Source organism: Branchiostoma floridae, chromosome 6 (genome assembly GCF_000003815.2).
Source record: "Branchiostoma floridae strain S238N-H82 chromosome 6, Bfl_VNyyK, whole genome shotgun sequence".
NCBI lineage: Eukaryota > Metazoa > Chordata > Leptocardii > Amphioxiformes > Branchiostomatidae > Branchiostoma > Branchiostoma floridae.
The window spans coordinates 9,606,518-9,628,295 of NC_049984.1; the positions used below are offsets into that span (position 1 = coordinate 9,606,518).

Genomic DNA, 21,778 nt, shown 5'->3' on the forward strand with positions numbered 1-21,778 from the left:
CTGTCTAAATGCCGCACCTCTTAGACAAATTAACCTGGACAATTTTTTAAATCGCAAAAATGAAGCAAGCTGAAGTTTCACCACGACCTCTCCACATATAACCTTATAAATCATGTGCCCTACACACATCAAACACAACGGCAGGCTAGGTTGGGAGGGTTGGTAATGATTACAAATGTCATTGTGCCGATCTTGGCTGGTCATCGAACGGGTAATATTTATGTGATCTGGAGCTGAAACAAAAGGAAATACCATAAACGCACTATACACGTATTATAACACTATACTTATTAAATAAATTATAAATTGCAATAAAGAAGTAGTATTTATGTATATATATCACCGTCAGAACTTTGACGAGTAAGACTGGTACATAATCCATGTCGTTGTTCGTCGTGGCTAATGCATGATGAGTTTTCTTGGTGGTCAGAGAAGGGGAAAAATTGGGCTTACTAAAGTCAGTCATTCTCCTACGCAGAGGACCAGCGTCGTCGTACCCAGTACTACGACACAGATTCATCTCTGCAGTAGGAGAATCGGTTGCTGTATAACACGTTCAGCAGATACTTACTATTCCCACGTGACGTATCGGTGATTCCTGTTCAGACTGTTCAGTTTGTTGATATCATCTTCGGTAAGGCTGAAGTCGAACACCTAAGAAAATACATATTTGGCATATTTTTTGTAATGTTGAGAAAATTACTTTTACAGAGGAAGTACAGTCTAATGTGGTTCTCTCAAAACAAGCGGAGGGAGTATATATATTCTACCACATCTAAAGCCAATGATTCAATCGTGCAGAATTTGAGGGGAGGGTGTGACCATACTCACCTCTAAGTTCTGCAGGATCCTGGCCGGGGTAACGCTCTTTGCCAGGACGGAAAGCCCACGTTCAAGGTGATAGCGAAGAAGAACCTACACGGAACACTTCATCATTAGACAGGAGGGAGAAAGGGAGTTATTTCATCAGTATACCTTACAAGCTTAAATTGGAGGGATGGACCTATCCGCGTAATCGCTGGTTACTCAGTTAGAAGATTAGGACCATGTGGCATTTATTGATTTTGCACTTAACATTAACTTATGCAATATTTTATAGCCATAGGCTGCGACATGTTATAAGCAAACATGAAGTCACACCTGCGCGGGAGTTTTCTCGTACTTTTTCCCCATTGCCACGACAACAGGGTCTTCCAATAACCGTGACTCACTGGAAATGTAGCTAGTGAAAAGAGATAAAACAGCATCAGCAGTCACTTGCACGGTAACAGGGTACATTGTTATCAATACAGCCTGTAAAGATTTATATCGTACGGGAAATTGTTACAAAAATTATAGTGTCAGCTTATCAAGGCGTGGATTATTTGGTTACTATTGGTCCTGAAAGAATGAATGAAAAGATGTACCAAACTGATTTTACACTTATGTCACCACAAGATTGAGCTTTTACTTGTACACCTGTGGTTGCTACTTTTAAGAGACATCTTTGCGTACGTGACATACATCACAAGTATCATCACCGATTTGGTTTTGTCTGGCTGAGCGGAAATGGCCACAATCAACATACTTTCCTCCATCAGGGGTGGAGCCGAAGGGACTGTACGCAGTAAGGATGACATCCTTGGATTGGCAGTACTTGATCAGGTCCAACTGGGGCAGGTATGGGTGCAGCTCTACCTGGAGAGCAATGTCAAAATTTGATCATTATTGACAAATCATTGTACAACTTTAACTATTCAAAAACCGCGGTCATATGATATGAATAGTAGCATCAAACATACCTGATTAACAACAGGTTTGATTCTGCAGTCATGCAGCACTCTGTCCACCTGCCGACTGTTGAAGTTGGACAGGCCCAGAGACCTGGTCAGGCCTTCATCAACAAGGGACTCCATGGCCTGGAGATCAGTGATCAAGAATTAAAGAAACATCAATGACCAGAAATGCTACTTGATGTTTATTCAAACAAAATTTACGAAGTACTGTTATGGTGTTAAAAGATATCACTCCTCACCTTCCATGTGTCGACATAGTCTGTGTCATCGTAGTCACTTTCGCTGGTTGGGCGAATATTGGGTCCCTGTGGTGCACAGGTATAAGCAAACCTTAGCACAACACAAGAAAGCAAAATAGAACCATACATATTTACATTAACATCTTTAAAACTTTGATTTGAGGTCACCTTTGCTACCCGTAGCAAAGTAGATCAGAGTAAATTGGCTATTGCCGCTTCTTGACAGAAGCTCGAAGGTAAGTGGTTACGACACCCCGTGGCCCTAGAGCGTGTAGCCTGCAATATAACCTTGGCAGAAGGCGTCAATGAATGTTTCAATGGCCATCCAAGTTACTACACGCCAGTTGACCGTGCCCCCCTCCCTTGTGCTATGCTAACCTTGAAGCCCGGAGGACCGTGCATAAGGTACATGTCCACGTAGTCTAGTCCCAGCTTGTCCAAACTGTCTGACATGCCCAGCTTCACGTCCTCAGGCCGATGGAACGTGCTCCACAGCTGTGCAGACATCACAATAAAGGTTAGGTAATGTTGGCATATCACCTGTTGACATTGCATCACTAGTTTGTAACAAATAGTGGCATGGATGTTATAGACAATTCATAGTTTCTTTCGATACAGCAAACCACACCAGACTAAATTTGAAGTTATACTTCGTCTGAGAACGTGTTATTGTCATATAGTCGCCCCATATTCTTCTCTGTAACTAAAATGCCTGCTACTTTATGTCACAGTTAGGCCACCTTTCCACTAGACGGCGATCGCGATGCGCTCTTACTGCAACCTAAATAGGATATGTGTAACCTTGTAAAAGTGTGATTGAGAGGACAACAAAACACACAGAGTGTAAAAGTTTTTTTTATATAATTCGTTGAGCGATATGTCAAATTTTAGGTCGCAGAGAGAGCCCGGCGAGAGCGCCGTCCTAGTAGAAAGGGGGTATTACCGACGTTGTCTCTTACCTTGGTGACGATGAAAAGGTCTCTCCGTTTCACCGTCCCGTCACTGAGAGCATCTCTCACCCCTTGCCCCACCTCAGCCTCGTTACCATAAAGCCACGCGGTGTCGATGTGTCGGTACCCTGCATTGATGGCCACCCTCACGGCTGTGGCCACTTCGTTTGGTTTGGACTGTTGACAGTCATTTTACAAAGGCGTTTTTAGACATTAGTGACTACGAATCGCTGGATTTGCACTTTCTTCGTAGTCATACATTAGTGCTAGTGCCGCATGATCAATATTGATGGTTAAGTTGGTCACAAATGTCGTAGAAACTCAATGTCATCAGTAAGGATTGGTAACATCAGACCAAAATAGTTAACTACATGTCAGTTAAGTATTCAACTTCATCTTACTGATAGTACTGGTTTGGTCTGTGTAGAAATGTCGTTTACTATAATTGCGGGCCAATGCCTACATCACTGTGATGTCTAAATGGTCCACAGTGTCGAACATAATTCTCATACGTAACAGAATTACACTTGTACAGCTAGTGATAATGTAACTTCTCACCGTATGTCATTGAAACGTACATATAAAGCACTTATGAATGGTTACCAACATACAAGGAAGTATGGTAGTAACAGTTACTGTAGTGCTATAGATCTGAACACTGATCACCGAAATGAAATCAATGATGATTTGTCACCTTCCATGTTCCAAGTCCCAGAACAGGCAGCCTCACACCAGATCGGAGTATAGTTGGGATGTTAGCCAGCATGTTCAGGTCCTTCGTACATAGGGCTCTACACAGAGCCGGTTTTCGGTGAATGATAAATCGTAGTGTTGTAATAGAAAACAGAAAATTTAGGAGAAAGCAGAAGATGTAGAGAAATCTGGAGAATCTCCGAGAAAGCAGAAGAATCAAGGAGTAAGCAGGAAAATATAGAAGAAAGCAGGAGAATATAGGAGACAGGGGGAGAACGGGGGAGAAATCAGGAGAATCTAGGATACAGTACTCTCCAAGCAGAGGTTAGGCTCCGGCTGTTTTTTAAACGTTTTTTAGGGCCGGACACAACAACAAAAAACAAAAAAAGACAAAATAGAAAGCCCGATAAAAAAGGCTAAAAAAACGTTAAAAAACAGCCGGAGCCTAACCTCTGCTTGGAGAGTAGGATACAGGACAAATTAGGAGAAAACAAAACAATAGATCTATGTGAAATCAGGAGAATATAGGAGAAAACGGAACAATCTCGGAGAAAGCAGAAGACGAAATCAGGAGAATCTGAGGGAAAGCAGGAGAATCTGGTTGAAAGTAGGAGAATCTGTAAGAAAGCAGGAGAATCTAGAAGAAAGCAGGAAAATCTGGGAGAAAGCAGGAGAATTTGGGAGAAAGCAGGAGAATCTTAGAGAAAGCAGGAGAATCTGGGAGAAAGCAGGAGAATCTGAGAGAAGGCGGGAGAATCTGGGAGAAAGCAGGAGAATCTGGGTAAAAGCAGGAGAATCTGAGAGAAGGCCGGAGAATCTGGGTGAAAGCAGGAGAATCTGAGAAAAAGCAGGAGAATCTAGAAGAGAGCAGGAGAATTTGGAAGAGAGCAGGAAAATCTGGAAGAAAGCAGGAGAATCTGAGAGAAAGCAGGAGAATCTGGAAGAGAGTAGGAGAATCTGGAAGAAAGCAAGAGAATCTGGAAGAGAGCAGGAGAATCTGAGACAAAGCAGAAGAATCTGAGACAAAGCAGGAGAATCTGGAAGAGAACAGGAGAATCTGAGACAGAGCAGGAGAATCTGAGACAAAGTAGGAGAATCTGGAAGAGAGCAGGAGAATCTGAGACAGAGCAGGAGAATCTGAGACAAAGTAGGAGAATCTGGAAGAGAGCAGGAGAATCTGAGACAGAGCAGGAGAATCTGAGACAAAGCAGGAGAATCTGAGAGAAAGCAGGAGAATCTGAGAGAAAGCAGGAGAATCTGAGAGAAAAGCAGGGGAGTCTGGGAGAAACCAGGAGAATCTGAGAGAAACCAGGAGAATACAGGAGTTGCCAACAAAATGTCAACAAATTAGTATTGACATGAATGGGAACAGGTGAGATGTCCTACAGGTTTACTCTGATTAGAGACAGGTAAGGTACCTTAAATGTCGAGTACGTGAGTTTTCTTTCACAATGAACCAGATAAGCTACCATAGTAGTTCGAATTCGTCTACGTATTTTAAGCCAAACTACGGCACAGCTGGACTACTACGACTTTGACTCTGCCAATTTATATCTCATCTTGACACGTATTGTTACCAGGGCTAGCCCTTGAAAATAGCCTCCGGCTAGTTGGGTAGCCCTGGCTGTATTTCTCATGATTATACAGCCGAATAAATCAAATCAAATCAAATCTTGACACGTACGTGTATTTTTCCTCAAATATTTTACCCCGAGAACAAGATTTGATATCTTTCGTGCATTATTTTTAAACTCGTGGTTAAAATTGTGGGCAAGTTTCTATCAGTAATTGTAAACACTGTTTTGGCCTTTTGACATATAGGCAAGAGACATCTGGTCATACTTTCTAAATCCCAGCTTAAGCCGAGGTTACACATAGCCGAACATGGGGGGTCACCTTTATCCGGCCAAAAATGAAAAAAGAGCCCTAAAAGCTGTATTGGAATTCGATCTCTTGGTGATATCAACAACATAGAGGAATGAAGTATTTTGATTAAAAACGAAAATTTTCACTCTTTTCTGCGGCTAAAGGTAGACGTCGGAATGGTTAGCAGAAGGTTAGACAGCATTCGGAGCTCAGTCGGGAGTATACATTTAATACTGGAGATTTTCGTGGCATGTTCTCGGCGATACAAGATAGGCGTGGCCTAAAACTGGCCAAACTGTTCCCGGAACGTCCCACTGATCCTTGTCGGCTAGTGGCCTTGGCTTTAAATAATAACAACGTATATGAGTTGCTGCTTTTTTATGTGGCTTTTTAAATTGACAGCTTAAGTCATTCACCTAGGATCTGTACAGTAGATATGTTCTCACCTGCGAGACAAAATTATCGACGGCCTTGATGGAGATCTGCAACAGTGCTTGCAGTGCTGATCTGTCCGTGTCAAACCTTTTCTGTTAATGCTGTCGAACCGGTTAACCTTCCTTTTTCTAAGCTCAATATTGCTTGAGGCAAAATGTATAATAAGGTCGGAGGCCACTGGGCACAATAAACGTAGCCACGTGTAAGGCCTACGCCTCATTTCTAAACCAGGGCGCGGCCACGACTGTTGTCTTTACGTCTTGTGTAGTTTTGTTTTGTATATCATAATTTTCGTTTCCGAAATTTGCCCGACGGGACCCCGGTATACGTTGAAGGCATGGTGAGGGAATGGCTGCGTTGACTGGCCATTGTAAGCTTCTTTCATGTAATTACCTTTGCCAGAATGGCTAAGGTTGGCTAAGGTTATGTTTTGGGCTTGTGAGTCTGTCTGTGTGTGTGTGTGTTAACAGTATAACTCGAGAAGCCTTGGATGGATCCCGATGATATTTGGTAGGTGGGTAGGGGTCGGGAAAACGAAGGTCAAGTTCGATAATGGGCCCCCTAGCGGCTTGCTAAGGTACTGCAGCAGAACCTCAATTTTTTATATCTCGTGTCCTGGACATGCTGTGGTTATGATTTTTGAGTGGTAGATAGCCCTTGGGGCAGAGAGTAAGTGCGGTAAGTTTGGACCCCCTAGCGGCTTGTTTGGAACTGCAGTCGCCGAATTCCTTTCAAACTTTGGACGAGAATAACTCGAGAACGTGTTGATGGATCGTCATGGTTTTTGGTATGTAGATAGCCCAAGTCACAATGTACACAATGGAACACTTATTATGCAAATCAGCAACTAATTTGCATAATTAATAAGAAAAGTTTGTAAATCCACTGCATTCCTTTATAGGACTTTCAAACTTGTCACATTTGTAGCTTAGAATAGAGGAAATATCAATACATTATTAATTATGCAAATGAGGCCGTCATTTGCATGATTATTAGCAAAATATGAACGTGTTGACGGATCTTCATGATTTTTGGTATGTAGATAGCCGAAGTAAAAACTTACATAATGAGATACAAGTTATGCAAATTAACAGCTAATTTGCATAATTAATGAGGAAACTTGATAAATCCACTGCATTCCGTGATAGGACTTTCAAACTTGTCACATATGTAACTGAGAAAGATGGCAGAGAGTAAGAGGTGTATGTTTGGGTCCGCTAAACGTCTTTTCTTGAACTGCAGGAGCCGGTTTAGTTTCCTACTTTGAAAGAGAATAAGTCAAGAAGGGATGAAAGGATCATCATGATTTTTGGTATGCTGATAGCTTAAATGATGCTTGATACAATTCAATATTATTATGTAAATAGAGATCTAATTTGTATAAGCAATGGCGAAATGTTATGAACCAACTTCAGGCATATAAAATAAAATGCAATGAGTAACACATTTATCTCTACAGACATCATTCTACATAACAAACCTGGTTTATTTGGCAAAGGTATGTTTTCTTCTATAATCTTTCAGGTTAAAGGCAACCAAAATGTACAACGTAAACTCCGCCTCTTTTATATAAACTAACTTATAACCTTGACAATCTTCAATGACAGAAATAAAGCAAAGATAATGCAGTTACACCACAACGATTGTATTCCATATATACAACAATTTAAGTAGAAAATAATTAAATTTGCACATTTGTATGCGCTGATGATCAGAACAGAGGTTATATCCACATAACTGATATGCCCTACACACATTATACAAAACGGCAGGCCAGCTGGTTTGGTTTGGTTGATAAGTGTCATTGTGCCGATCTTGGCTGGTCGTCGAACGGGTAATATTTATGTGTCCTGGAGCTGAAACGAAAACGAAATGAACTAAATCCACTTATTAGTACTATAATATAAGAAAATTGGGAATAAAATAGTATTTCTATATAATTCAACGTCAGAAATTTGACGAACGTAAACTGGAACATAATTTGTCGTTGTTCGTCTCGGCTGATGCATCTCATTGATGGTTTGAGAGAATATTGGGTTTTCTCATGTCAGTAAACACGTTCAGCAGATACTTACTATTGCCACGTGACGTATCGGTGGTTCCTATTCAGACTGTTCAGTTTGGTAATATCATCTTCTGTAAGGCTGAAGTCGAACACCTACGAAACGACAAAAGAAACAATCGGTTACTAATATGCACAGTTTATTTTACAGTTTTTACATCGTGGTGATTATTATGATATAATTTATGATTCGGCCACATTTGTGGCGGTGCCCGTCGGGGATGCAGCCCTGGTCGAGCTCCGGAGCCACAAAGTTGTCCCGGTGGACAAACGGACGTTTTCGCGTGTAGGTCATGGTGGCTATTTGTTCCCGGGTCCGGGTTGATTTTAACACCGAGTATAAAAATTCCGGGGCCCGGCCAGGCCCAAATATAGCCCAGTAGCCACAGGGCGTCACACGGGGCCACATGCACGTAGGGGGCAGGCCCGACAGTGCCAAAAACTGCCCGTGAACTGCCCGGCAGGGCGAGAGGAAACACACTTCAATGTGATTCTTTCAAAGCAAGTTGGGAAAGTACTATTATTGTATCACATCTTCACACAGCACTCTAAAGCCTATGATTCAATCCTGCAGAATTTGAGGCGAGGGCCGGACCATACTCACCTCTAAGTTCTGCAGGATCCTGGCCGGGGTGACGCTCTTTGCCAGGACGGAAAGCCCACGTTCAAGGTGATAGCGAAGAAGTACCTACATGGAACACTTCATCATTAAATCGGGAGAAAAGGGGAATAAATGAGTTCTTTCATCAGTACACTCTACAAGTAGTACACTGGAGACATAGGCCTATCCGCGTATATATATCGCTGGTTACTAAGTTAGTAGGTTTTAGGATCATGTTTTTTCTTAACTTTACACTTAAGATTATATTATGCAATGTTTCTTAGACCATAGGCTGTGGCATGTACATGTAGTCAACAAACACGAAGTCAAACCTGCGCGGGAGTTTTCCCGTGCCTTTCTCCTATCGCCACAACGACTGGGTCTTCCAATAACCGTGGCTCACTGAAAATGTTGTGAAAAAAGAGAGAAAAAACATCACTAGTCACTTAGAGAAATATGTACGATCACACTTTTATCATGAACCTCAGAGGTTTGCCTCGTACAGAAAATAGGCGAACGATACTTCAAACAAGTGTCACATCCTTACAGCTCAACAAGGCGTTATATGCGTGGTTACCATTGTTCCAATTTCACAAAGAATGAATATCTAGTTGTACCAAAATTGATCCATTCACATATCTCACAACGAAATTGAGAAAATATAGGTAGGCATACCAGTTATGCTTTGAGAAAAAGCCGCAGAGATGCTTTAAGATCCATCAATATTTATGTGACATCACAGATATCATCACTTATTCGGTTAGATCGTTAGGACGAGAAGAAAATAGACACAATCAACATACTTTCCTATTTCAGGGGTGGAGCCGAAGGGACTGTACGCAGTAAGGATGACATCCTTGGATTGGCAATACTTGATCAGGTCCAACTGGGGCAGGTATGGGTGCAGCTCCACCTGAAGAGCAACGTTAAGATATGATTAGTCTTGATTGGCGATTTAGGGCAAAACATCTGATGTATACGAAACTGTGACAGACCCTTGTACAAATTTCAATATCTTAAATCACGGGCATATGAATCAATATCAATGTTTATCAAACATACCTGATTAACAACAGGTTTAATTCTGCAATCTTGCAGCACTCTGTCCACCTGCCGACTGTTGAAGTTGGACACGCCCAGAGACCTGGTCAGGCCTTCATCAACCAGGGACTCCATGGCCTGGAGATCAGGGATCAAGAATAAGAGAAACAATTATGGACGACCTGGATTACAATGGTTAACGATCAGAAATGTTGACTTCATTTCTTTTATTCAAAACAATTTACGGATGTACTATTACAATGTTAAAAGATTCACAGTTGGACACTTCTCACCTTCCACGTGTCGACATAGTCTGTGTCATCATAGTCACTTTCGCTGGTCGGGCGGATCTTAGGTCCCTGTGGTACACAGGTAATTCACTTTTCAAAAGGCAAAAACAAACCTTTACACAACACAACAAAGGGAAAACAATCAAACATACATAAAATAAATTCTCAAACTTTATTTTTGAGGTCACTTTGCGTATGAGATCAAACCATATTTTTGCTATTGCTGCATTGTACCTTTACAACAATTGGATAGGACTTCCCATGGCCCTAGAGCGTGTAGCATTAACCTTCAACTATGACATTGGTAGAAGACGTCAATCAATGTTTTAATGGCCATCAAAGTTACTACACGCCAGTTGACGTGCTATGCTAACCTTAAAGCCCTGAGGACCGTGCATGAGGTACATGTCCACGTAGTCTAGTCCCAGCTTGTCCAGACTGTCCGATATGCCCAGCTTCACGTCTTCAGGCCGATGGAACGTGCACCAAAGCTGCAAAGACATGAGAGAAAAGGTCCACTCGTGTTAAGATGAAATGAGATTTGTTGACAATAAGTTTGAAACAAAAAGTGGCACATACTAGTATCTTGTTTTGTCAGCTTTAATAAGCCGTTGCACAAACCTATCACTGATCCATGGGCCCTCTACCCGCCGCAAAAAAGAATGCATTTGTATTTATAGCTACAACACATATTACATCATATATGCTAGACCCTATATGTTGACTTATTCATACCTATAGATATATTCATATATGTCTGTTTAGTTGTACTGTAAGTAGTTGTATTGTAAATAGATCTTACGAACATCGCTGTACTTTTGTGCTCTTTCGTCGTGTCAATAAAGATTTCCACTATAACGTTATACGTAACGTTATCATTATTCTATTGTCATGTCCTTATCCATGTGTTTTTTTCCAGATATAAGTCCTGTTACCTTATGTCTGAGCCACCATAGGTTATATTTACTCTGTTACCTTGGCGACGATGAAAAGGTCTCTCCGTTTCACCGCCCCGCCACTGAGAGCATCCCTCATCCCCTGCCCCACCTCAGCCTCGTTCCCATAGTTCCAGGCGGTGTCGATGTGTCGGTACCCTGCATTAATGGCCACCCTCACGGCTGTGGCCACTTCGTTTGGTTTGGACTGTTAAAAGTCATTTTACAAAGACCATTGGACATTAGTGACAACGAATCATTGGATATGTACATCAGAGTCTTTTTCGTGGCAATGATGTGCCCGTGGTTGGTCGCCCAAGGCTAAATTTGAAGAAGCTTACTGAGTTAGAAACTGGACTGGACGGTCCGGAACTTCTCGCAGCGATGTATGACAGGCTGTACTTCACTTGCTGCACCTCATAGAGGATGACAAATGATGATTATGATGGCGAATGTGGAAGAAAATTTAAGTAATCAGCCATGATATTGATTCCATCAGATCAAACAGTCAACCACCTGTCATCTAAGTTCTCAAAATCATATTCAAAGTAAACTGTGAGTTTATTGATAGTGCTGGATGGACTGTGTAGAGACGTCATCTAGCGAGACAACGTATAAGTGCAGGCCGATATCTGCATTATCGTGCCATGTTCGAAGGGTCCAAAGTGTCGAACATACAGTGTCTCATGCATTATAGAGGCATATATTGTTGTTACCCTACTAGTGATAATATCACTTCTCACCTTATAACATCAACATTAACATATAACAACGTTATTTGAAAGCTCTTACTATGAATGGTTTAACGTATACGACGGTCGAAGTCCGATCTAAGCCGGACCCCGATCTAACGGTCATATGACCTCTCATATGTATTCATGTCATGTCAAATTTGTCACCTTCCATGTTCCAAGTCCCAGTATTGGCAGTCTGACACCAGATCGGAGTATAGTTGGGATGTTAACCGTCATGTTGCAACGTACGGTCAGTCGTACACAGTCCTCTGCAGAATGTTCCGGCTGCCTGTCGAGTTGCACTGTGACCTTTGTCCCTTGTATGACCCCACATGGTTACCTCAAACGTATACGCGTCATGTAGGTTAGTATGTAAGTAATCTTTAGGGTTGTCACGTGTTCATGTGCTTACTTCTATTAGGTTAACGTTACATCAACTTTAGCAAAACCATATTTCTTAAGCATGGAATATGTAACTGTAACAGTGGTGTTCAAGTACCTTCATTTGCAAAGATGATAAGAAATCTAAAACATTATATCAGTAGCATTATAACCAGCAACGATCACGTCTCCAGTTCGAAATAGTTCGGTCTTCACATCCCGAGTTGAACACTTGTCCGACGGCTCCGGGTCACTTCTTGATAACATGCAAGTCATTGGAGTGAATGACATCATCGTGTCTTCGTGTTTGCGTTTGTCACGTGTCCGCCTTACATGCTTATAAAGGGAGGTGTAAAGCATACCGCAACATCAGCAGCGACCTAGTGGCACTGTGACATTTGTCCCTTGTATGACCTCACCTGATTACCTCAAACGTATGTAGGTATTGTGTTTGCTTATCCCAAACAGACGTAGGTATTGCGTTTGCTTATCCCAAACAGACACAGGGTATTTGCTTGTGATGAAAGGTTTACCGGCCGTCATATGGGAGCATGTGAGTCATCTACTTAAGCGTTTTTAGGGTTGTCACGTGTTCATGTGCTTATCAATTTGGATGTTTAAATACGATACAGCAACTTGAGCAAAAACACATGTTTTAAGTATGGAATGTGTAAGAATTTGCAAAGATGATAAAAATCAGTAGCTTAGCTATAGGTTAGCAACCTCTGTAGCTAGCAACGATCACATCTCCACTTCGAAATAGTTTGGTCGTCATCCCTCAGTCCACTGCACTTTGTCCGACGGCGCCGGGTCGCCTCTGCCGGGTCAACTGACCTGATAACATACACGTCATCCGAGTGAATGGCATCATCATGTCTTTGTGTTTGCGTTGGTCACGTGTTTATCAAACATGCTTATAAATGGAGCTACCGCAAGATTAGCAGCGAACTAGGTTAGCAGAAGAACGCAAGTCATCATGGCTGGTGCGGGACCAACGGCTGTTCTGAGTTCTGGAAAGAAAATGCCACTTTTGGGGCTAGGAACATGGCAGGTGCGTATTGGTATTCTACACCCAGGGAATGACTTCTACTGGTGATCGTCCCTGTCCAGTCGTTAAGCTGTCCTTTTCCCACAAAACAGTTTTCGTCTTCTAGTTTCTTTCGATTTTCCGAAGTGCCATAAAGCCGCCTTCCCCCGGCCTCAACAATCTAGCTTTTAAAAACTTCCTCCGTGCTTTATGGTAAATCAAGGACATTGTGACGTCAAATGTAGGCACCTCGTTTAAAAAGAATCACCAGCACGACTTCTAGACGGTTTCGAGCTGTTCAATATATAGGAATACTTTAAGTTAGATTTACTATCGACTGTGCGGCCTGAACATCCAACATCAATCCTTGCACCCTCAGATGCACAGGCCAGACTAAGCCCTCACACCTTCTTGTCTTTCCCTACGCACATGATCTCTGAGACAAATGATATTATGGATACGTATGATTTGCAGTTTGTATAGTATTATCCATGGTTCATCTGTACTGCATCTGGTTGCAGTTTACAATTCAAACTGTAGAACAAGCAATTCTGTTCGTTTGATTTTTCAATCCTCCATCACATTTCCAAACCGGGCCCGGTCGGGCAGCTTTCGGGGACGAAACTTATGATCATGATATAAAAGAACCAAACGTATTGAGTAATAGTCGTGGACATTACTTATGTACATTTTACGTATACATTTCTATTTTTCTTTTCAACAAGCAGCCCGGCCGGGCCTCTGTTTGGACATGTAACGTTAGCCTAAATCAGCATCGGGGAAGGTTTTGAGAACATAAAACATGCCACGCTAGTTTTAGTATGCTTGGTGACTACGCCCTCGACAATCTGTTGTTAACAACGTTGTTTGCAGATGCGAGCTGCCGAGCCACACAGGGCTTCTTTATCTCTTGGGACATGGTTCTGCTCACGATCGGGTGATAAGATACCATGATTACCTGGCTTAAGCGTATTTACTGTTTCTGACTGTTTGTCACATATCAACTACTTAGCATGAAACACCATAAATTGGCAAATTACAGATCTTACTTAATGAAAATAAACTGGCAGGAGATATTTTGCGTTCTCTTACAATCATTAGTTTCCCCACAGCCCCTCCCGGTGATATTCCTCTTTAGTGAGTTGAAACAGTATATGAATATCGTAACATTATCGGACTTCGTCTCCCCAGTGAACGTCCGAGCAAGTGATCAACGCCGTGAAAATTGCCATCGACGCCGGCTACCGTCACATCGACACCGCCTGGGTGTACGGAAACGAGAAGGATGTTGGACAGGCCATTAAGGAGAAAATCGCAGAAGGAAAGATCAAGCGGGAGGATGTGTTCGTCACCACTAAGGTACTACTTAAAGTAACGTTCTTGTCTGGCTGTACTAACTTGCCGCACGCCACGTTAATTCAAATAATGAAATATCAAGTCTATTTTCGTGATCTTTTATGATGAGTTTTTTTCCAGAAGTGACAAGATATTGGACACTGCAGAACAAGGGGCATTTCAGAACCTAACAGAAAACCTAACAAACAACAGGATATAATTTTAGATAGCTCATAGTGCTTTCTGTTAGGTTTAGAAATGCGCTGTGTTGTATTTATTGCCATATGTACGTTTTTCATGACATTACGACTCTGTCTCTTTTCAGTTGTTTTCCACCTTCCAACGACCAGAACATGTTCGTGACGCCATGATGCAAAGTCTGGAGGGTCTGGGACTGGACTATGTGGACCTGTACCTCATCCACAGCCCGCAGGGTTTGAAGGTTAGCATTAAACATTTTTAGAGTGGACAATTGTGACAGTTTCCTCTCGATGTAGGTCATGATGATACCTTAACGTCCAGGATGGACATTTCATTCATCACAGTCTGTAATCGGCGGACGCCAAACGAATTAAAATGATCAAGTGTGTGCGTGTGGACGTATGTAAATTATCTTCTAAAATGTACCCTATAACTTCATTCATTGCATCCCACTTATTTCAAACCCGCACTGCAGTACGGATCCAACCCCTTCCAACATTCCGGTGATGTGGAAGACCTTTTTGATGAAGTGGACTATATCGATACTTGGAAGGTGAGTGAAAACTGTTTTCGAATGCACCATATGTGGATATATTTCTTGTAGTATCAACGGAACTACTGTAGTGTAACAGCCTAGCTATCTGACAGAAAGTTTGCAGGAATTTGATGACACAACCTGCCATTTTAGGCCATGGAGTCCCTGGCTGATGAAGGGTTGGCAAAGTCTATCGGGGTGTCGAGCTTCAACACCCAGCAGCTGGAGAGGCTACTGCAGAACTGCCGCATCAAGCCGGCTGTCAACCAGGTACGTGTGTTTGTTTGTATGTTTGTCAGAAAAGTATTTACCTTCTGAACCAAAGATACGTCGCAAATTGAGCTTGCTTCTTCTTGCTACAGAGCATCTGCATCCCTCAAGGTTATCCTTTATACGAACAAAGAAAATTGTATTCTCACTCCGGAGTATCTGAATGTTCTCTTTGTAGGTAGAGCTTCATCCTTACCTGGCCCAGCCGGAGCTTGTGGACTTCTGCAAACGGAATGACATTCTTGTAACGCGTTCAGTGCACTGGGTGCACCCGCTCGTCCAAAGTTAGTTCTCTGCTACCGAATCATTTCGTAGTTCTTATAAATGTTTTATTTTCCCCGTGTTGAACTTTTTTAAAGAGAGCTAATTTTGCTGTAGTTATACTGATGGAAACTGTTTCGACTAAAAGAATCCTGACAAATGCTTGATTCAAATCCCACCCTGCCCGCAGGGCTTTCCAGAGTGGAGAAGATGAACCAGTCCTGATGGAGGATCCGAGTGTGGTGGCTATCGCCAAGAAGTACGGGAAGTCTGCTGCGCAGGTACATAATTATGGCACTGCTCGCCAGAAAAATGTATGCGTGTATGTGGTGGCGCCACTATACGAACAAATACGTATACATTGTCGCAAACAAAAACGGAAAGATTATACAGTTTAGATTCACGGTTTAGATTTTGAAATAAACAGAAGTTTAGATTTTACAAAGCACGCAGGTATAGTATCTAGGTTTCTTATTTTTGTCTCAGTTACAACAGCTTGTATCTAACTTCCGGTACAGGTCCTGCTCCGCTATCATCTGGACCGAGGAGTTTCAGTCATACCGAAGAGCGTGACACCCAGCAGGATCCAGGCCAACTTTGACGTCAGTAGCCTTTCGTCGACCCGCCATCGCAACTTTGCTCCTGCCTTGTTTCAATGAAGTCTACTCAATGCGGATATACAAATTAGACAAGGAACTCACTCAAATGTGTGGGGATTATGCGTACAATACCGCTCAGTCTTTGTAAACTTTGGAAACTTTATTCAGCCAATTAGCTACCTACAAGTCGATAGATTATTAAGTTGTAATTTTAGGATCATTGGGTGATGTTTCATTTTTCACAGGTTTCCTTGCAGGAGTTAACACAGGAAACTCAAGCCCAATTTGTTGCCTGAATTCCAACTACATATTATTATTATCATACAATGACATCAGTTTCTTTTATATTTGCATATTGAAGGTCATGGACTTCAGCCTTTCAAAGGAGGATCTGGCGTCACTCGGTCGGCTGGACCGGAAGTTGCGCTACCTTGGAGGCAACCTGTAAGTTTCTTGAAGACGATAAAAAAGAACAACATATAAAAAAAAAAGAAAAACATATAGCTGCTGCAAAGTGTACATAAGCATGCGTTCTCTGAAAATATCATATATAGGATATGCAATACTAGTATAATGTCATGCCTGCAAAGTGTCGAACCGAAATCTGATGTGTTATAATAAACGGTGGTTGTTCCAGATGATGCACAGGTACACAACTGTGTTGCACCTGATGGGTATGACACAGAACTGGCACCACGTATCTGGGCAATAATTTGTTTCATCAGTGACCTGCTGTAAAAAGTCCTATTGTGAAAACAAATACAACGAAAGATGAGGTACATAACGTTATATGGAATGAAATAGAAGTGATACTCACGCCCTATTGATGTTAACTATCATTGTCATTTTTTTCACAGGTTTACCACGCACAAGTTCTTCCCTTTCTGAAGTCTTCTGAGGATAACACTACGAAGTCAAGAGTGGCACAGAGCTCCATACACAAGTCTTGAATAATGTATTGTATAATCATGTTTTTAGTGATTGGCTGCTGTTTTAGACAACAGATCGGTCAGATATAATTTCTTTCAGTTTGAGAGAGACATAGCAATGTACGGGAATACATGGTTAAGAAAAAAATCACTGGTCATAGAAGAGAAGTGGAAATGCCGTAGGAAAGTTCAGTAGTTTGTACCAACCTGTAACAACTTGGACGAAATGGATGTATTTTTGTCTGTACAACGACTATGAAGTGCTGTTATAGCAGACACACACAGAGGATCAAACCAGTTTTATTCTTTGAGTACAGGTTATTGTTTGAACACAATAAATTGTGGTACCCTAGAGTTTCAGAAAGCTTTGATGGTGTTGATATGACTACTTGTTATTGTCCGGTGTGGTATTGAAGAGTCTCTTTTGCAAATGAGAGCTATAGTATGAGTATGTATTTGTGTTTGTGTGTGTATGTGTGTATTTGTGTTTGTGTGTATGTGTGTGTTTGTGTGTGTATGTGCATTTGTGTGTGTGTGTGTGTGCGTGTGTGTGTGTGTGTGTGTGTGTGTGTGTGTGTGTGTGTGTGTGCGTGTGTGTGCGTGTGTGTGTGTGTGTGCGCGCGCGTGTGGTTGATTCCTTGTATATTGTTAGAATTTTCCTCGTACAACAATGATTATGTCACACTGATACTGGTATTGGCCAAACTCATCAAAATCGTTTCTTGGTCGAGCCCTAGCCCAGTATGTTGTTGCAGAAAACCATGTAACCTGATGTTCTTTGGGTATAACTATTAATGCTAGTACAATCTTCACAATATATACAATCACAATATCTTCATACCAGACTACAGGTGAATTGCTACATCTAATTCTAGACTTTTGACTATGCCGTGTTACATGACCTTTAAATGTCTTTCTCAAAATCCTTCATGCAAGCGTCATAGGTACATGTTACATGTAGGTAAACCTATTTCCCATAAATGCACGAATTAATCGTGTTTACTGAGCAATCTTATCGTCAAATTTTCAGTTGTAATGCAGCTTTGCTTTCGATTGAAATCTTAGGTTGCTGAGTAGAGTATTCTGCTGAAACATTTTTCGGAGATGTTAACGTTATTACCAATGATAATTTAAATCTTTGATGCGGCAACTCCAAAGGCCCCGGACACGTTAATGGTTCGGAAATGAACGATGCAAACAGAATGATGTGGTTGTGCAGCAATTTCACAGAGAAGTTGTTTGTGATTATGATCACAGAGATGGACTAAATGAGTTCGCCAAATATGTTCTTAACGATGGCAGTACGAACTTCAAGGCAGTACGAACTTCAAAGATAGCGGTCACATGTGTGGGTGGCACACGAGAGTCAGGCACACTTTAAAAGAGCTACCTGCAACAAAGTCTGTAGCGTTGTTGGTAACAGGTCTTCTCTCCGTGATGGCGAATAACAGTAGCCATGTTGACGTGAACGAATCGCACATCTTTGAAAACGGATCCTTTTCATTTCATTTTGATAACACGTGGGACCATAGTCTTCCTGTCGTCATCGCACTTTGTTTCTTAGGACTGTCAGGAGCGGCAGGGAACGCGATTGTTGCCATTGTCGGACTCAAGAGGCAAGAAAAGACGTCGGCTCGATGTTATATCATATCGTTATCGCTGGTTGACTTTGTGGTTTGTACCGTGGTTATCCCGCTAGAGATCTACAATCTAACCAATCAGTTCAGCTTTTATAACGACGGACTGTGTAAAACGTACATTTGGCTGTCAGACTTCACCATGTACGCGTCCTTCCTCATCCATGTAGCAGTGGCTGCGGATAGGTACTGGGTCATGAAAACTGTCCACAACACGCAAGCTCAGATGTACCAGCATTTCTTCAGCAAGACGGTAACATTTAGTCACGTGAGCATTTTGATAATCGTTGTGGCCTCAGGCTTGATCAGTATTCTTGGCTGCGTTGGGTACGAATCGGTTCCACTTCTGCTCGGGACAGACTTGTATGCATGTACAAATACCCGCTTTATCGACTTGGGTTATGCTTCGTCGTGGATCAGGACTTGTCTGTCCTTCTCTTCTATTCTTGTCATGTGTATTTTGTACGTAGCGTTGTTCTGTGGACTTGCTAGAAGGGTGGGTGTTGCCTGGCCACCTCAAGTGGTCTCCGTTCAAGTGAGGCCGGTATCCCGTCTCGAAGACTCTAGCCAGACAATGGGCAGAGGTACAGAGACTAGCATGAACTCATCTCAACGACAACATACGGGTGGTGAAACGGATTTCGAGATTCCCAGTGTCGACGCAGGTGTTGAAACAATCGATCCTGGAGCAGGCCGTCGGAGAGGTAAGACATTCTTTGGCGCCAGATACAATTAACACGTGGAAGTGAACTCTCCAGTTGAGACCAACAAGCCCGTATCTTGACTCGTAACAACTTGAATAGCATGTTAGTGTACACTAGCAGTTAGGAGAATTACATGATCTTATATATTCAACTAAAGCCAAAACACAATAATACCTTTGTATGGTCTGTAGTGGAAAAATGATTATTTAGAAAAAAAATCAGACTATAACGTTAGTTGTGTTGTCGTGATTTGATTTGTGGAGTTCTACAGTGTCATTCTCACAGCATGATTACGCGAAGATATTCAAGAGTCAACAACACTGTACATTGTGTTAACTTTTCTTTCAATTGTATAGCCTAGAACATAGTTGTCCTTATTTAATGTATTATAATATCAATTTGCCTTACATTGTACCGCGACAACTGTTGCGCAATAAACTTTGACTTGTCTTGACAACATGTGGTGTGATGATATTACAATGTTCCTCCTTTGTAGGTGCTGCTGCTCGGCATGAAGCTGTCACAACCGAGGGGCGTGCCCAGCAGAGACAGTCGGGACATCGCACACTGGGCATCGTGCATCGTACAGCACAGCATGCCCGACTCAGCAGCAGGAATGTCACCATCAAAAAGGTGTATCGTAGCGCCAAGCTGTTGGCTCTGATAACGGCTGTGTTTGTGCTCACCTGGCTGCCGGAGTGGGTGCTGCATCTGTTGCTACAGGTCGACATCAATCTGTACCACCGCCTGATGGCCGCCAATCAGTTCGACTTCGCCGAAGGCGCCCTGTGTCTGCGCTTTATAAACAACGCAGTGAATCCGATCATCTTTCTCTTTCTCAACAGTGAGTTTAGGCAAGATTGTAAGCGGTTGGTCTGCTGTGTTAGAAGGAGTAGATAAGGCATCCATTTTCTATTAAAGAACAGGAACACGCAGTCGCTACAGTCGCTAATCATATTTGGCCTCAGTTGCTTATAGCATGTCGCAAAAGCGGGGTCAAGTGTGCAAACATAACTTTCACTGTGCTTACTTTATCAATGTCCAAGCATATACCGCTCAAGTCCAAAAGGATAATGCTCTACTTCAAGGCTACTCTCAATGCTGTGGTTATTTGAAATGGCAACAGATGGAAAAGTGATCGAAATTTGCCATATTGTCTTTTAAATGCCTGTTTTCTGCGTCAACTAGACACACATATATATACCACTCGCCAAGCGCCTGATATATTGAGGTGTTCTGAATTGAATTCAGCAGATCGGCAACATCTAGGCGACGCAACTTTATTGATTTTAAGATCTCGTAAAATAAACAGAAGAAATATTTTGTCAAACACATACTTCATGGCATGCCAGCGTTGTTATTATTGAAAAGAAATGTCTATATGAGCAAATGTATCTAAAATCTCTGTCAATCATGCTGGACAGGAACATATGGAGACGCTGGTGTCACCTTTCCGAGGATGAACTGAACTGAACTGAATCTGTCAATATGCTCGTGATAATTTGTCATTGAAAGTCGTTCCCCTCTTTATCTGGGTACATTAAGTGAGATTTTAGAGCACATTTACTTGTCAACCACAAATATTAATCAAATATTGGGACGTGTCAGTCCAAAACATGATCCTTACTATTCTAAAATGTACAGTTTGAACGACACTTGTGATTAGCTAGGTCTTTTCTGTTCGAAAATGGCATTTCACATTGTAGCGGTACGTACATATACATTATACATGTACCGAATGGCTTAACAATGATAATCAGATAAAGTTAATTCTCTCCGTTGCTATAAAAGATGTCCAGTCAAAGACGTTTCGGGACTTTGCATTGCGTATACGCTAACTTCTTACTTTATCGCTTCCCAAACTGTTTACTAAACACTTGTATGTCATGCCTAACATCCATGTTAACTTGGTAAGGTTAGCAACCTCCAGTCTTCAGCATGCCCTAGGCCAGTCTGCAACGTAAGCCGCGCTATTCATACCTACAATGTGTGAAAGGCATTCCGCCCCAAGCGGGGTATTATATCGATCCGATGCTGCCATACTTCTATCGTCTATTGTTCGTGAAACCGGAGCTCTCCTCTTTGCCGTTCTGGTAACACAACACCATGGACATGTTTGGATGTATAGCCGACTGCGTGTAGTGGGGGGTACCGGGGCAAGCCGTGACGCTAGCTTAGACATTTATCCACGTTACAAGTGTTCACGATCTGAGGTTTAGGTTAGGTACTGTGCATAGAGGTATTTTAACAGGTAGGGGACGCCTTTCATCCGTCATAC

At 42.1% G+C, this 21,778-nt stretch overlaps 2 protein-coding genes and 1 pseudogene across 5 annotated transcripts; 2 read left to right on the top strand and 1 right to left on the bottom strand.

Moving 5' to 3' along the window:
- Positions 1–112: 112 nt before the first annotated feature.
- Positions 113–11,946, bottom strand: LOC118418498 (1,5-anhydro-D-fructose reductase-like). 4 transcript variants are annotated; one of them, XM_035824453.1, is made up of 11 exons: positions 5,970–6,343; positions 3,659–3,755; positions 2,974–3,141; positions 2,393–2,509; positions 2,015–2,080; positions 1,782–1,898; positions 1,568–1,677; positions 1,141–1,222; positions 832–915; positions 572–654; positions 113–233 (listed from the first exon to the last, which is right to left on the bottom strand). In XM_035824453.1, exons 1-11 carry the CDS (start codon positions 6,176–6,178, stop codon positions 179–181), a joined length of 1,188 nt encoding a protein of 395 aa, XP_035680346.1. In that variant the 5' UTR covers positions 6,179–6,343; the 3' UTR covers positions 113–178. The 4 variants fall into 4 exon arrangements, with proteins under 4 accessions (XP_035680346.1, XP_035680348.1, XP_035680347.1 ...); XM_035824455.1 differs by lacking the exons at positions 3,659–3,755; positions 5,970–6,343 and adding an exon at positions 11,787–11,946; XM_035824454.1 differs by lacking the exon at positions 5,970–6,343 and having other exon boundaries at positions 3,659–3,788.
- Positions 11,947–12,737: 791 nt separating this feature from the next.
- LOC118417606 lies at positions 12,738–17,528 on the top strand (annotated as a pseudogene).
- A 467-nt stretch (positions 17,529–17,995) lies between these two features.
- On the top strand, positions 17,996–20,400 carry LOC118418074 (5-hydroxytryptamine receptor 2B-like). The gene is made up of 2 exons (XM_035823902.1): positions 17,996–19,500; positions 19,997–20,400. The coding sequence occupies exons 1-2, from the start codon at positions 18,504–18,506 to the stop codon at positions 20,398–20,400; spliced, it is 1,401 nt and encodes a 466-aa protein (XP_035679795.1). The 5' UTR covers positions 17,996–18,503.
- The last annotated feature ends 1,378 nt before the right edge of the window (positions 20,401–21,778 follow it).

Bases quoted from the DNA above. Each gene is read 5' to 3' on its own strand.
- LOC118418498 (XM_035824453.1), bottom strand. From the start codon at position 6,178: ATGAGGCGTAGGCCTTACACGTGGCTACGTTTATTGTGCCCAGTGGCC. The intron at 3,142-3,658 runs GTGACAAATCAT...GACTGTCAACAG, and splicing joins TGGGACTTGGAACATGGAAG to TCCAAACCAAACGAAGTGGC. The intron at 1,678-1,781 runs GTATGTTTGATG...ATTGCTCTCCAG, and splicing joins TCAAACCTGTTGTTAATCAG to GTAGAGCTGCACCCATACCT.
- LOC118418074 (XM_035823902.1), top strand. From the start codon at position 18,504: ATGTGTGGGTGGCACACGAGAGTCAGGCACACTTTAAAAGAGCTACCT. The intron at 19,501-19,996 runs GTAAGACATTCT...CCTCCTTTGTAG, and splicing joins TGGAGCAGGCCGTCGGAGAG to GTGCTGCTGCTCGGCATGAA.